Below are 12247 nucleotides of genomic sequence, written 5' to 3'. Positions count from 1 at the left end.
GCTCCCTGTGAGGAGCTGCAGCCACCATCAGGCCTCCTCTCAGCTCCTCTGCTCTGGGCTGAATGCACCCAGGGACCTCAGCTGGTTCCTTGTACCACTTGCCCTGAGACCTTTTGCCACCTTCATAGCCCTCCTTTGAACACTCAGTAATAGTTCTGTGTGCTTCTTGTGTTGTGGCACCCAAAGGTGCACCCAATGCTGGAGGTGAGGCTGCGCAGCACAGAGCAGACAACGCCTTCCCTTGCCGGCTGGCAGTATTGGGCCTGGTGCACCCCAGGTACGTTTGGACCTTTGGGCTGCCAGGGCACACGGCTGCCTCATGTACAACTTGCCATCAGTCATAGCCTTCAGATCCTTTCATGTGGGGCTGCTCTCCAACTTCTCATTCCAGTCTGAACATCTATCTAGGATTTCCCTATCCCAGCTGCAGAAGCCAGCACCTGTTCTTCTTAAACTTCTTACGGCTGGTGATTGTTCAGCCCTCAGATACAGCAAAATCTGCAAGGCGCCCCTCTACCCTCGAGGGATTCAACAGCTTCTCCCAGTTTAGTGTCATCTGCAAGCTTATTTAGAATACTTTCAAGTCCTGTATCCTAGTCATAGATAGGTATTTAATTAGTACTCATGAGGATTTCTACATAAAAGAAAAACTGTAACAAAAAAGGTTACTTATATAGGAGGTGTAAATAAATTTATGGAACTGTAATGAAACAGTAACTTCCTGAAGTGTTTTAATGCTTAGTTAATGCAGTTCTGAAGAAAAAGTATTAACATGAAATTATTGAACCTGATAATGACTGCTTTGTTATTAACAATTATTTTCTCCTGGCCACGTGGAGGATATTTCTTGATTACTGGAAGACATGACTTGCATAATAAAAGAGTTATGCAATATTTCCTAAGCAGACCTTATTGTTAGAGGATATACAAGAGTGATCAGGTATTTCATGAGGGAAGGCCATGAATATACATGTCATTAGGTGGTATTCATGATTTTTATCTTTTTTTGAGAGGTTTTGACAGTTAAAAGTTTAATTTGTAGTGTTTCAAGTGTATTCATTCTATTGTTAGGATTTTGCTTCTGGAACTGTGGATTATTATTTTTCCTTTATGACATCTGGATTTAATTACTGAACACTGCTTCACCTGTATGAAGGAGGAAGTTCAGGATTTAGAATAATGCAAATGTACTGCTATAGGAAAATCAAAACATTTACAAGTTATTATTTTAATCTTATCTTCAGAGCACACGTACTGTTTTGTAGAACAGATAATTCATACGTTTGCCGGTATCTTCACATTAGTCTAAAATAAATTTTTGACAAATCTATACATTTTGCTTAAGAATATATGTTCATGGTTTACCAATATTTTTTATTGTTTTGCTTGATTTTATTGTAAACAGTATCGTTGTATTCTTTTGCTCTTCACGACAGTCTTTCACAGTGCTTTTGAACTCTGTGATACTTATGTCTTCTGTAGTAAAGAAGTAACTTTAAGTTATTTCTGTGAATCTTAAGATAGTTTTTCCCTTTTTCCCCATAAAAACAGATAATATATCTGAAAGAATCACCAGAAGATGTGTACAAGCTTGTTTTGGCTGGCAGTGTTTCATATCTTCCTTTCAGGTAAATAATAATGTTATAACTTCCTGTAGCTTGATATTTTGAAGAAGAATACAGCATTTAGCAATACTACTTCTTTTTTCCATTTCACTTTGTTGCTTTGTTGTTGTTGTTGTTGTTGCTATAGTTTAAAAGGGCATAGCTTGATTTTAAGTGCAAACTTAACAGGGGGCCTGGCATCTGGTTCTGAAGTGTACCAATGCGAAAGGTGAAGAAGCCACACTGTGTATTATATATTCTTTGTTGAACTTTTTGATCTACATTGCTTTCTACTTGACATTGCTTTTATGCTAGTAGCTGACAGTTAAAAGTCAAAATATCTTCCAATAATCACACAAGACTTACAATACTTCTCGCACTCATTTTTATTTCACTTAGCAAATGTATGAAGCAAACTACAAATACTGTTTTGTGCCTAAAGAATGCTACCTAGCCTGTTGTGATTTAGCGTAACTTTGAAGTATTTATTTTTACCAATGAGGAAATATATAAAACCACTGGTTTGTCATTGCTTGACCCTGAAGGAATGTAATCCTAGCCTTTTCTTTGTGGTATATGCTGTGCAGCTTAATTTACCAAATAAGGTTGATCCACCATGCATAGAAAAAAACTTCGTAAATTCTTCAAAGAAGTGTTCCTAAAAGTTGGATCAAATTAACATTCCACTGGCTGCCTCAGTATGCAGAAAAGGATGGCCAAAAAACTTTTTAGAATGCAAGTTTGCTGTCTGGTTGCTGGTGATTAATTCAGTCCTTGCTTGTTTGTATTTTCTAGCTGCTGTCCAAGAGCTGGGCTTTTGATGATTTGAATTTCCTTTACTTCTTCATAGTAAAAGTGTGTAGTAGTACCTGTCTTTACTTTCATAATTCCATCATCCCATTTCTCTTTTTAATTCCTTTTCTGTATATTCCCAGAAATAAAAAGGCCTCTTTAAAGACCTCCATGTTTCTAAAAATTCTAAAGATGTATGTGGATAGCTGAGATAGCAGCTGTTCACTCAGGTCATACACCATGCCCAAATCCTCAGATGATTTCTTTGACAGTTCTACTGAAAAAAAATGCAAATATATGTTATATAACAAGAATTACTGATAGCTGACTTCTGAAAACATGTCTAGTCTCCAGTATAATACATACAACATGCTGAAGTGTCTGGGAATTTTTCCATTTTCTTGAATGCAGCAGAACTTGCTATTGAATTCAGATTACTCTCTCATCTTCATCTCTGCAAAAAGCTTTGCCTTTCAACAGAATAACAGAAAGTTAGGTAATTGATACTTCTGGTCATTACCAACAGGAAAACTTGTTAACAGCATGCAGAGAATGCTTTCCACTTACTTGAACTATGTTCTGTTATCAGTGTTTCCTGCAGATTTTTTTTTCACCTTCACACTCATTAGGGAGAAAAGAATAGAAATAAAGTGTAGAGGCAGATGTTCAGGTTCTTCAGAACTTCCTCCTCCTTTCAGTTTGAGTTTGAAGATGGTCTGTTTTTTCCTTTAATGTAGCAGTAATGATTCCCTGTATTCTGATAAGAGCTGCATGTTTTCAGAAGTAGCTGTTCTGACAAGATAAAATATCATCTGATATTGATTCTGTTTATTTTTTACCTGACTGAAGTATTCCTGTAGAATGCTTATTTGACTGTGCTTATGGAGTCTAGTAATGGTTATATACCAAGAACATGCTATTTTTGCATCAAGAAGATTTAAGAAAAAGGAGCTGAAAGAGTTTTGATGAAAACCAGTTTCTCAAGTTTAAGCATTGACTATTCTATGCATCTTATAAGTCTTTTAGCATATCCGTACAAATGTGTATCTTGACAGTTTTTTCAAGAAGATACTATTCACATATATTAAAAAATGCATTTGTGAAGTGTCTTCTTTCTTAAATTGGAATTTGAAGAAGAAAATTGCATTGTATTACAATTTGATGTTTTTGAAAGTGAACTTCAGATGGAAATGTTTTAAGATGGTATGTTACAGTGTGATTGTTCTTTATGCATTAGTTTTTGCCATAGGGAGTTTCTGTTATTTTTCATGTATTTCTGTTCTTTCTTGACACGTACATTGAACATGTTACATTTAACAAAAGGTATAACTAGAATATTTTCTGTGTTGTTATTATGAGATACAAGAGGGGAGATTAAGTAATTGTTCAACAATATTTTGCTATACTAGAAATTGTATTTATCTTTTAATGTTGCTTTAGAGAAATATAGAGAAATAGAGACTTAAATGGGAAAATTTTACTGTTTTGATCATCTTATATTACAGGGATGCTTCATTTGGTACTTGCAGTTTTCATCTAACTTTGCTGGATTGTTTTCATGCAATAAGCAAGGTAAGTTAAACAGTATTTTTTTTAGTGTGAAACATCAAGTAATTGCTGCCCAGCAGAAAAAGAAGCCTTTGAAAGCTAGGAGCTAATTAGTCTGTTACAGCTACAATTACAGCAAATGTTCTGATTGTTACCTTCTTATTATGTATTATGCATTGTAACAAAACTTCTGGGTGGAACATCCCTAGAAGTGAACTTATGCCACGTGTAGTCAACTAGAAAAGTTTCTAAAGGGGAAATGTTGACTTCTGTTTAGTTAATCTTTTCAGGACAGTCGTTTGTACCTCTGTCCCCTAAGAGCTGCCTAACAGTTTTATCAGATGACCCACTGTTGCCTTTGAATTTTGGTTTTGAATTGTTTATTGATGCTTTTTAGGCATTTTCAGTATGTAATTGTAATTTGAAGTTTTGCTTCGGTATTATAAATGCAACAACGTTACAAGCTGATTTTTTTTAAATCACAAATTATTATAACATAGTGTCTTACAGTAGTACAGTGGTGACTAATGTGTCATTTTAGAACACGGGGAACTTTAATGCATTCTTTTTCATCTATATGAATATTGAAGAGGGGAATTCTGTGGCTCTCCATTCCATTACTTTTTTTTTTTTCATTCTGAGTGTCTGTGCCAAATACTTTTGTTTCTATTGCATAAGCCAACTTCTTGTAGTTTTGAGATTTTGCAGGTGTTTTTCTGTGTTCTGACATTGGCTGCTCCTTTGCCAAGAGCACTGAATTGCTATTCTTTTCAATACTGGTGAACAGCAAGGAAAACCACTACGGGCTATGCAATACAAGAAGAGATTTGAATTTAATATTCAAAATATGTGATGTTATGAGATTGTCTACATTTGCTCTTTCTGACTTAATAAGTGATAAACTGCCAGTTACCGGAAAGTTTACATTTTTTATACTGTATTAAATGTAATGGCTGTAGATAATATGGAGCATCAAGGACCACACTGATTTCTCTTTAGAACTGTAGGCTTAGTCTATCTGCATCCAGTTCTTAATTAGTGAAGGTATTAGAATCTTAATAGAATAGGATCCATACACAAAAATATTTATCCTTGACTACAGACTTCAGAATATACCCATAATTTAAATAGGTAATGTTTGCCAGTTATTTTTCTCTTTAACATATCTTACTACTAGCAGTAATAAAAAGACAGGACACTTATAAAGTATGAATTCGGTGGAAACAGAAAGACTTACTCATCTAACCTCGCTTCTATTATAATTTACAAATCAGTTTTTCCTGTTTAGTACCAAGACTCAGCTGTTGTTTTTTTTTCCAACTGAATTAAGAAATTCCTCTGAAAGGATAGAGCAAGTAATAAGAGGCATTTGGTAACCTGAAAGAGAAATTAACTGTCCTCACTGAGAAGATGCTATTTTTGTTAAAAGTTGTATTCTGGATTTTAGGCTTTGCAGTATGGTTTTCTGGATTTTGATGAATTTGATGTAAATGAATATGAGCATTATGAGGTACGTGTATCAGTCTTCTGATTAGTTTGCTATTATTAATGCCAGTGTGATTGTTTATAATATGTGCTATTTGTCTGTAGTATTATGTTCCATTTCTTTTTTACCTCTTTCAACTATAATTACTAAATATAGGTGAGTGATCAGAGAGAGAGTATTAAGAGTCAGATTTAAGCGTAGTCAGCCTCATACATAATGGGGAAAAGCAGAAAACAGCACAGAAATAAATACTTTTTTCCCATATTTTTATTAAAGCCTCAGAAGATGATGAGGGAGCAGGAATTTGTTCCTTGGCCATCTTTAAAATGTCTTGCATATTCTTGAGAAGTTATGATGGGCAACTTGAGGGCAGACAGGTCCAAGTCTTAACTGATTTCTGAAAAGCAATTGAAGTGTGCATTTATGAACACAAAGCAAAATTATAATACCAATCTTTAAAGTAAAGAAGAAGACAGGACTGGGAAACTTGAAGCCTCTAACAAGTTTGAGGTGTAAGAAATTAATATAAAGAACTACAGTGTCTGAATATATAAAGTCTCAGAAATGCAACGCTGCTAGTTATCAGTAAAGAGAAAATTGGGTATTAGAATCTAAAAAAATCATTATTTAAATAATGAAAAAGAGGAAAATCATAGTTTAGAAACCTATAAAAATTTTAGAATTGGAAATTGCTCTTCATCTGAAGAATATAAACAGCACTGTTCTAAAACTGTAATTTAGAAAAGGGAAAATACAAGCAAGAAGAGTGAGATTAAAAACAAGTGACAGCCTTCTGATGAAGCAAAAAGCAGGTCACTAACACTTTCTTTTACAAAAATTTTACATCACGTCTATCTAGTATGTATTTTGAAACAATACGGAAAAGCCTGAAAATACAGGGATAATGATAAACCAAGCATTTTCTCTTGACAGAGAGCAGAAAATGGAGATTTTAACTGGATAATACCAAACAAATTCATTGCCTTCAGTGGACCTCATTCAAGAAGTAAAATTGAAAATGGTATGCTTAAAAAAGGAGGTGGGGGACACAAGCCCACTGCTTTCTTAGTTGGTTGCTACTAGTAAGAAAAAGCTTTAAGAATTGTTCCTGAAATAGTGTGTTTTTTCCTTGGCTCTGTTTCTGTTATAAGAACCCTGGCAGTAAAATTTTAATGCTTGGTTTAATTGTATCTGATCTAGGTGATTATTTTAAAATTACATTTTCAGTTACACTATTTCTTTATGTTTATCATAAGTTTTATTTTGAAAGTGTTTTCATCTGTTGGTTTTCAGTCTTCATTTATTTTGCAGTTTGTGCCTCATTCTTCTTCCTCTCCCCCACTTTCTTTTTTTTCAAATAGGCTATCCCCATCATGCTCCAGAAGCTTATTTCCCATACTTCAGGAAACATAAGGTCACCACTATAATACGCCTCAACAAAAAAATGTATGATGCCAGACGTTTTACAGATGCTGGATTTGAGCATTTTGACCTCTTCTTTGCTGATGGAAGCATACCTAACGATACCATCGTTAAAGCATTTCTAAGTATTTGTGAAAATGCTGAAGGTGTTATAGCCGTTCATTGCAAAGGTACAGTGTACAAACAATTTATATTACAAGTTACAGTTTGTACGATATTTCTCACCCTAAGGTCCCTTTCATAGCCCCATTATGATTCTGTAATTCCATTACATCTAGTTACTGACAACTTTGCCAAGCAGAAGCTTTCCTGCGCGCATTCTTTATGTACTTTTGTTTTGCTCTTTGTCTTCTAGTTTTTTTTAAGTTCCACAGTAGTCCTTCCAAATATTTCAAGAATGAGGTTGCTGGATGCAAGCTTGCCAATATTAACTTCTCTTTCTGCTAGAAAGTTTAGCACTTTCAAAAGATTCTTTTGATCTGGAATTTGCAATACTGGCAAGGTTTATAGATATTTCTGAAAACACGTGATTAAATACACCCAAGCTATAAATTTTTAAAAGTATCAGTAGAGTTTTTTGAGAAAAGTCATCATGAAGTATTGGAGTGTTCCTACAGAACCATAAAGATTTTTATCCCTCAGAAACCCTCAATACTAGCTGTGCTGGGTATCTCTGAACTGTCTGTTCCTTGGCAGTCTAACTCAGAAGGAATGGCTATTGAGAGCATGTCCAGCATAGCATGAATGTAGCTTTCTGAGGCATAAAGATTTCTGTGGTTCTGGAGCAACTGTTTTCCCTTCCACACCAGATAATGATTGAAGGAGAAAGGTATTTTCTTAAACATTTGCTTGGGACCTTCAGAGGCTCAATTTTTTTTTCCTTGAATCTTTACTTGCTGTATGTTTAATAGGATTATACTGTAGACATGATCAGAACAGCTTCTTGACTGTTGCATACGTGTACACTTACTTTCCCTACCAGGATGTGAAATCCAGGCATATCGTTGAACTGATTATATTTAAAGTGGTACAAATTTTTTGTGTTCCTTCAAAATAAGATGTTCTCTGATATTTGTCATGCTGTTGATGTCAAGACTACCCTACAGTCCTCAGCCTCCTGAGAAACAGTAGAATGCTCTAGCTTGTTCTTAAAGCTGGGCAAGGCACAGAAAGTGCTGTGTGGTTGTCTTGTCTGTTGGACTATACTGAAGATTTTACACAGATGTTCAGTTGATTATTAAATGAAAGAATGTGATTTGACGTTTATAGAAAGTGATCAAGCAGGCCACAAAGCTGTCTATCTTCCTTTTCTTTTCACATTTATCAAGGTAAATGGTTCAATTTCTAGGGCCTTTAGGAAAGTTTTCTAGAGTAGTACTCATAGTGGCAAGTATCCAAATTTCTTTATTGCAAAATTTAGTTTTTCATTGGGAACAAAAAAAAGAACAACTGATGTCACTGCAATTTGTGATCAATTTGCACTTAAAGTGCTTTGCGAATTGTCTGAAAAGGCAGCTGTTCTATACCTGCGTTAAAAACTTGTGATGCCTGTTTGTGTATGCATCGTATATGCTTTTATGTGTGTGTGTGTAAATATAGATATACTTGCAGATACTAAAAACACTTAAACGATCTGTTATTAACTATATATATGAGGGAAAAAAATGAAAAGATAGGTTGCACTTAGAGTATTTTACCAGCAACAAGTTTATCTTATAAAACAGACACTTAATTTTTTGTCTGAGTCACAGTGTCTGTAGCTGCAGCAGCTTCCAGATGAAAACAAGCATATAAAAAAAAGCCATCTTTTTATCTTACACAGCGGGACTTGGACGAACTGGCACACTTATTGCCTGTTATATTATGAAGCATTATCGAATGACAGCTGCTGAAACTATTGCCTGGATTAGGATAAACAGACCAGGTTCAGTGATCGGACCACAACAACATTTCCTGATGGAGTAAGTAGATTGACTACAAGTAATTTTGAAAATAGATTTGTAACTTTTTGTTTTTTTTAATTGTATCCTTTAATTCTGTGTTGTTAATTTGTTGGTTTTTGGGTTATTTTTCTATACTATGATAGGAAACAGCAAGAACTTTGGAGAGAAGGAGATCTTTTTCATGCAAAGTTGAGACGAAACTGTAAAATGGGTGTAACAAGAATCCTATCAGGAGTAGGTTATATTTCAATTAATGGTGTTAGAAACAGAAGAACCAACCAAAACGACACTGAACTGGTAACCATCTGAATATCTTGCTTTTGTGAAAATTGCAAATGCTATTGAGGATTTCTTAGATTCTAAACAAGCGTGTGGGTACTAATAAAACTGTGTTTGTTATTAGATCCCTTTTTCTGTTTTCCTTTTTCCTATCAAGAGGTTTGGGGATAAAAATGCTATGGACAGGAATTATGATTTGAAAAACGAAGTGGAGTACATAGGTGAGGTAGGAGCATTATCATCCTAGTTGAATCTTGCAGGTAGATAAATATTAGAAAAAACAATATTAGAACTTAAAATTTGCAGTCAAAAATTCTGTAAGTGTATTTTGGATTGTCAATTAAATTATTGTATTACTTTCTGTGTTTTGAGGGGAGGAATGAAAAGTTTTTCACTATTTTTAACTTTGAAATAATTACAGCTTCTGTACAACTTTTTGAAGCTGTCTACTTTTAAAGAAAAAAAGTGCTACTTTTTTTAAGAGGTGGATAATTGCGGGAAATGGCAAGTGAGTATTGTATTGTGCCTAAACAGTGATTTGAGATGTGTTTCCAATGTTTGAACATTTTGATGCATGCAATTCACATGACATTACAGGAAATAGAGCTGTGTTTATTTAAGTGAATTTCTTTTAGTTTTATGCTGGCAGCCTTTCTTTTGGGGATAATTCTAACTTTATGATTTAAAGTAAAGTTAATTCTTTCTAAGTGTGTACATTTAAATCTTGGGTTTTTTCCCTCTTATCCAGTACAGTGATGAAGATGAAACAGACTGCATAACGCAAGGTGATAAGCTTCGTGCTCTGAAAAGTAAAAGGCAAGCAAAATCTCCAACTGCATCTCCACTAAAGTAAGTCAGTTTATGAATGCATAAATACCAGGAATGCTTTTATTCTCCGTGCATTTTTACCTTAACACTTACAAATTTTTTGGCAGGACTGATTTTGCTCATTTAAGCCTGAGATTCACCTTTTTCCTAAAAGTTCTGCTGAAGGCATTAAGGAAGCAGGAGAACTTGATTGAAGAGCTGCATTATTCACTTTCTTCCTGTTTATGTTGATCTTTGGTTCCAGTGCTCTGTGCTCTGCAAATTCCTGTAGTACTTACGAATGCCGTATGCTAGTAATTTCTTCTTCCTTTCTGTGGTAGCATAGCAGTGGAAGAATATGACTGATTGGTGGTGTTTGACTGCCTGAAATATGGAGTGTTCATAGTTTTCAGTAAGGCCAGCTGCTTAAGAATAGTTGAAAGAAAAATCTTCAGCTTTGTTTCATTTCCTTCTCCTTGGAGGACTTTCCCTAAATCCTATGGGCTTTGGGATAATGGCTGACATTCAGGAAGGCAGGTAGTAGCAGTATTTTAATAAATAAATTCTAAGGAGACTTGTTCTGTCTTGGAACCTGGTATGTTAGTATCCTTATTTAAAACAAGCGTGAAACACCACCTGTAAAATAAAGTTTGTAGGCAGCTGTTGTTTGCATCTCTTGTAGACTGCAGCAACTGTAGATGGAAAAACTTTTGGCTCCCCATACATAAACTGCAAGGGAATGCAAGATGTGAAAGACATATCCAAGATCTCATTTCTTTCCTAGGAAAGAAAGGGTAACGTCTGGCTGGTAGATTTTTGCAAATATTACACTACTGGAATTATAGACCAAAGGCAACTTGGCTTTTTTTACGCTGTATTTCTGTAGGGATCATAAGGCAAAATTCAGAGCTAATTATGGGCCAAAAAGTGTCATCAAACTTTTAGGAAAGTGAGAAGTACATAGTAAGAATATGCTAAAGTTACGAGAGTGTCTTTGGATAGCCTCACACATTGCTGTGTAAGAATTTGACTTTTGTTTTAATTAAACGAATCTCTGTTGTTGACAGTTATCATTTACACAGACAACCATATAAGCAACAATATATGAAGAGCAAAGCCTGTACCAACTGAAATTTTTTTAAAAAGTAGAAAAATCAGACAATACAAAAAAACAAAACAAAACAAAAAAAAAGCCCACCTCAGTGTACTGGAACAGTAAAGTAAAAAACAGTTACCTTGCACATTATTTTCTGAGGCATGTGTTGCCTTCATTTGTACTTCCAAGTATTTTTTTTTCACATGTAGTACTTTAAGTATATAATAAAGTTTGTGAAAAGTTTCAGTTACAGCATGTTCTTTAGAATGAATGTTGACTGGGTAATTTAGGTTATGATAGTTTTGCATGTGTATTGGCACGGGGAGGTGGTATACTAACAAGGAATTGGAATTTCCTTTTTACTGTTTTTTGCAGGAGATGATTTTATGGTATCTCAGCTTGTACTGAGATAATGTGATGACAGAGTGTTACTGTTATTAAACCAAAATAGGGATGGTTAGCTGCCTTACCAGAATTAGTTACCATACTTAAGTAGCTCTCAGCCTTTTTCGTTTTAGTTCAGAATCTTAAAAAGTAGCTAATGCTGCTGAGAAACTGATTTTGTCTGAGCAAACAAAAAGAAATTTCTAAATTCTCTATGTAGTTTTATTTCAGAAAACAAAACAACTACTACAACAAAAAGCACAAGCAAAATAAGAGCACCAGAAGTCAAGAGGATTATAGTTTTTTGAGGGCTAGAAGCATTACTTTGAGTCACAAGGGGTTTCTGTATAGCATTTTAAAGATGATTGTATGACCTTTATGTGGTTGTAAATGGATGCTTTGTGTATGTTCCAATGAGCAATATGGTATACCTTTGGCAAAGAGAATATCAGTTACCTTTGGCATTTTTGAACGTAGGAAGTAATGCACCCCTGCTGTCTTGAGTGTTCACATAAATAGTTGCTAGAAAGTGATCTGGCTCTGGTCTAGTATTTTTGTATCAAAACATATGGTTGTGAAGTAAGATTGTTAGTACAGACTGTTCAAACTGCGTAAGAGATGGCTACAAATGGTCTAGAATGCATTTATTTTTGAAATATTGACAACTTTCTTTGGAAGCGATTACTTCAGTGAGGATTTCAAGAAATTTTTTTCTGCTTCCTGTAACACATAGATACATTTGACAAGTTACAGTTACATGGATTCATATGGAAAGTAAGAAAATGCTTGACTAAGATTATGGAGCAGTATGCTTAATGAAGAACTTGAAACAAGCTAAAATACAGCAATAGCTTTTGCTTTTGAATTTTTGTTCATCTTTTCCTCC

General features: G+C 34.7%; 1 protein-coding gene across 1 annotated transcript; it reads left to right on the top strand.

Annotated features, from left to right (window-relative positions):
• Nucleotides 1-1545: 1545 nt before the first annotated feature.
• Nucleotides 1546-12172, top strand: CDC14B (cell division cycle 14B; the record flags this gene model as incomplete). The annotated part of the gene is made up of 9 exons (XM_019610214.2): nt 1546-1628; nt 3902-3968; nt 5392-5454; nt 6364-6451; nt 6792-7022; nt 8675-8813; nt 8939-9092; nt 9823-9923; nt 10010-12172. Coding segments are annotated over 9 exons (1050 nt in total), but the record flags the coding sequence as incomplete, so codon positions are not given.
• Between the last annotated feature and the right edge of the window lie 75 nt (nt 12173-12247).

This window comes from Meleagris gallopavo, chromosome Z, assembly GCF_000146605.3.
Source record: "Meleagris gallopavo isolate NT-WF06-2002-E0010 breed Aviagen turkey brand Nicholas breeding stock chromosome Z, Turkey_5.1, whole genome shotgun sequence".
In the NCBI taxonomy this organism is placed as follows: Eukaryota; Metazoa; Chordata; class Aves; order Galliformes; family Phasianidae; genus Meleagris; species Meleagris gallopavo.
This window is presented reverse-complemented; position numbering and strand designations above follow the sequence as displayed.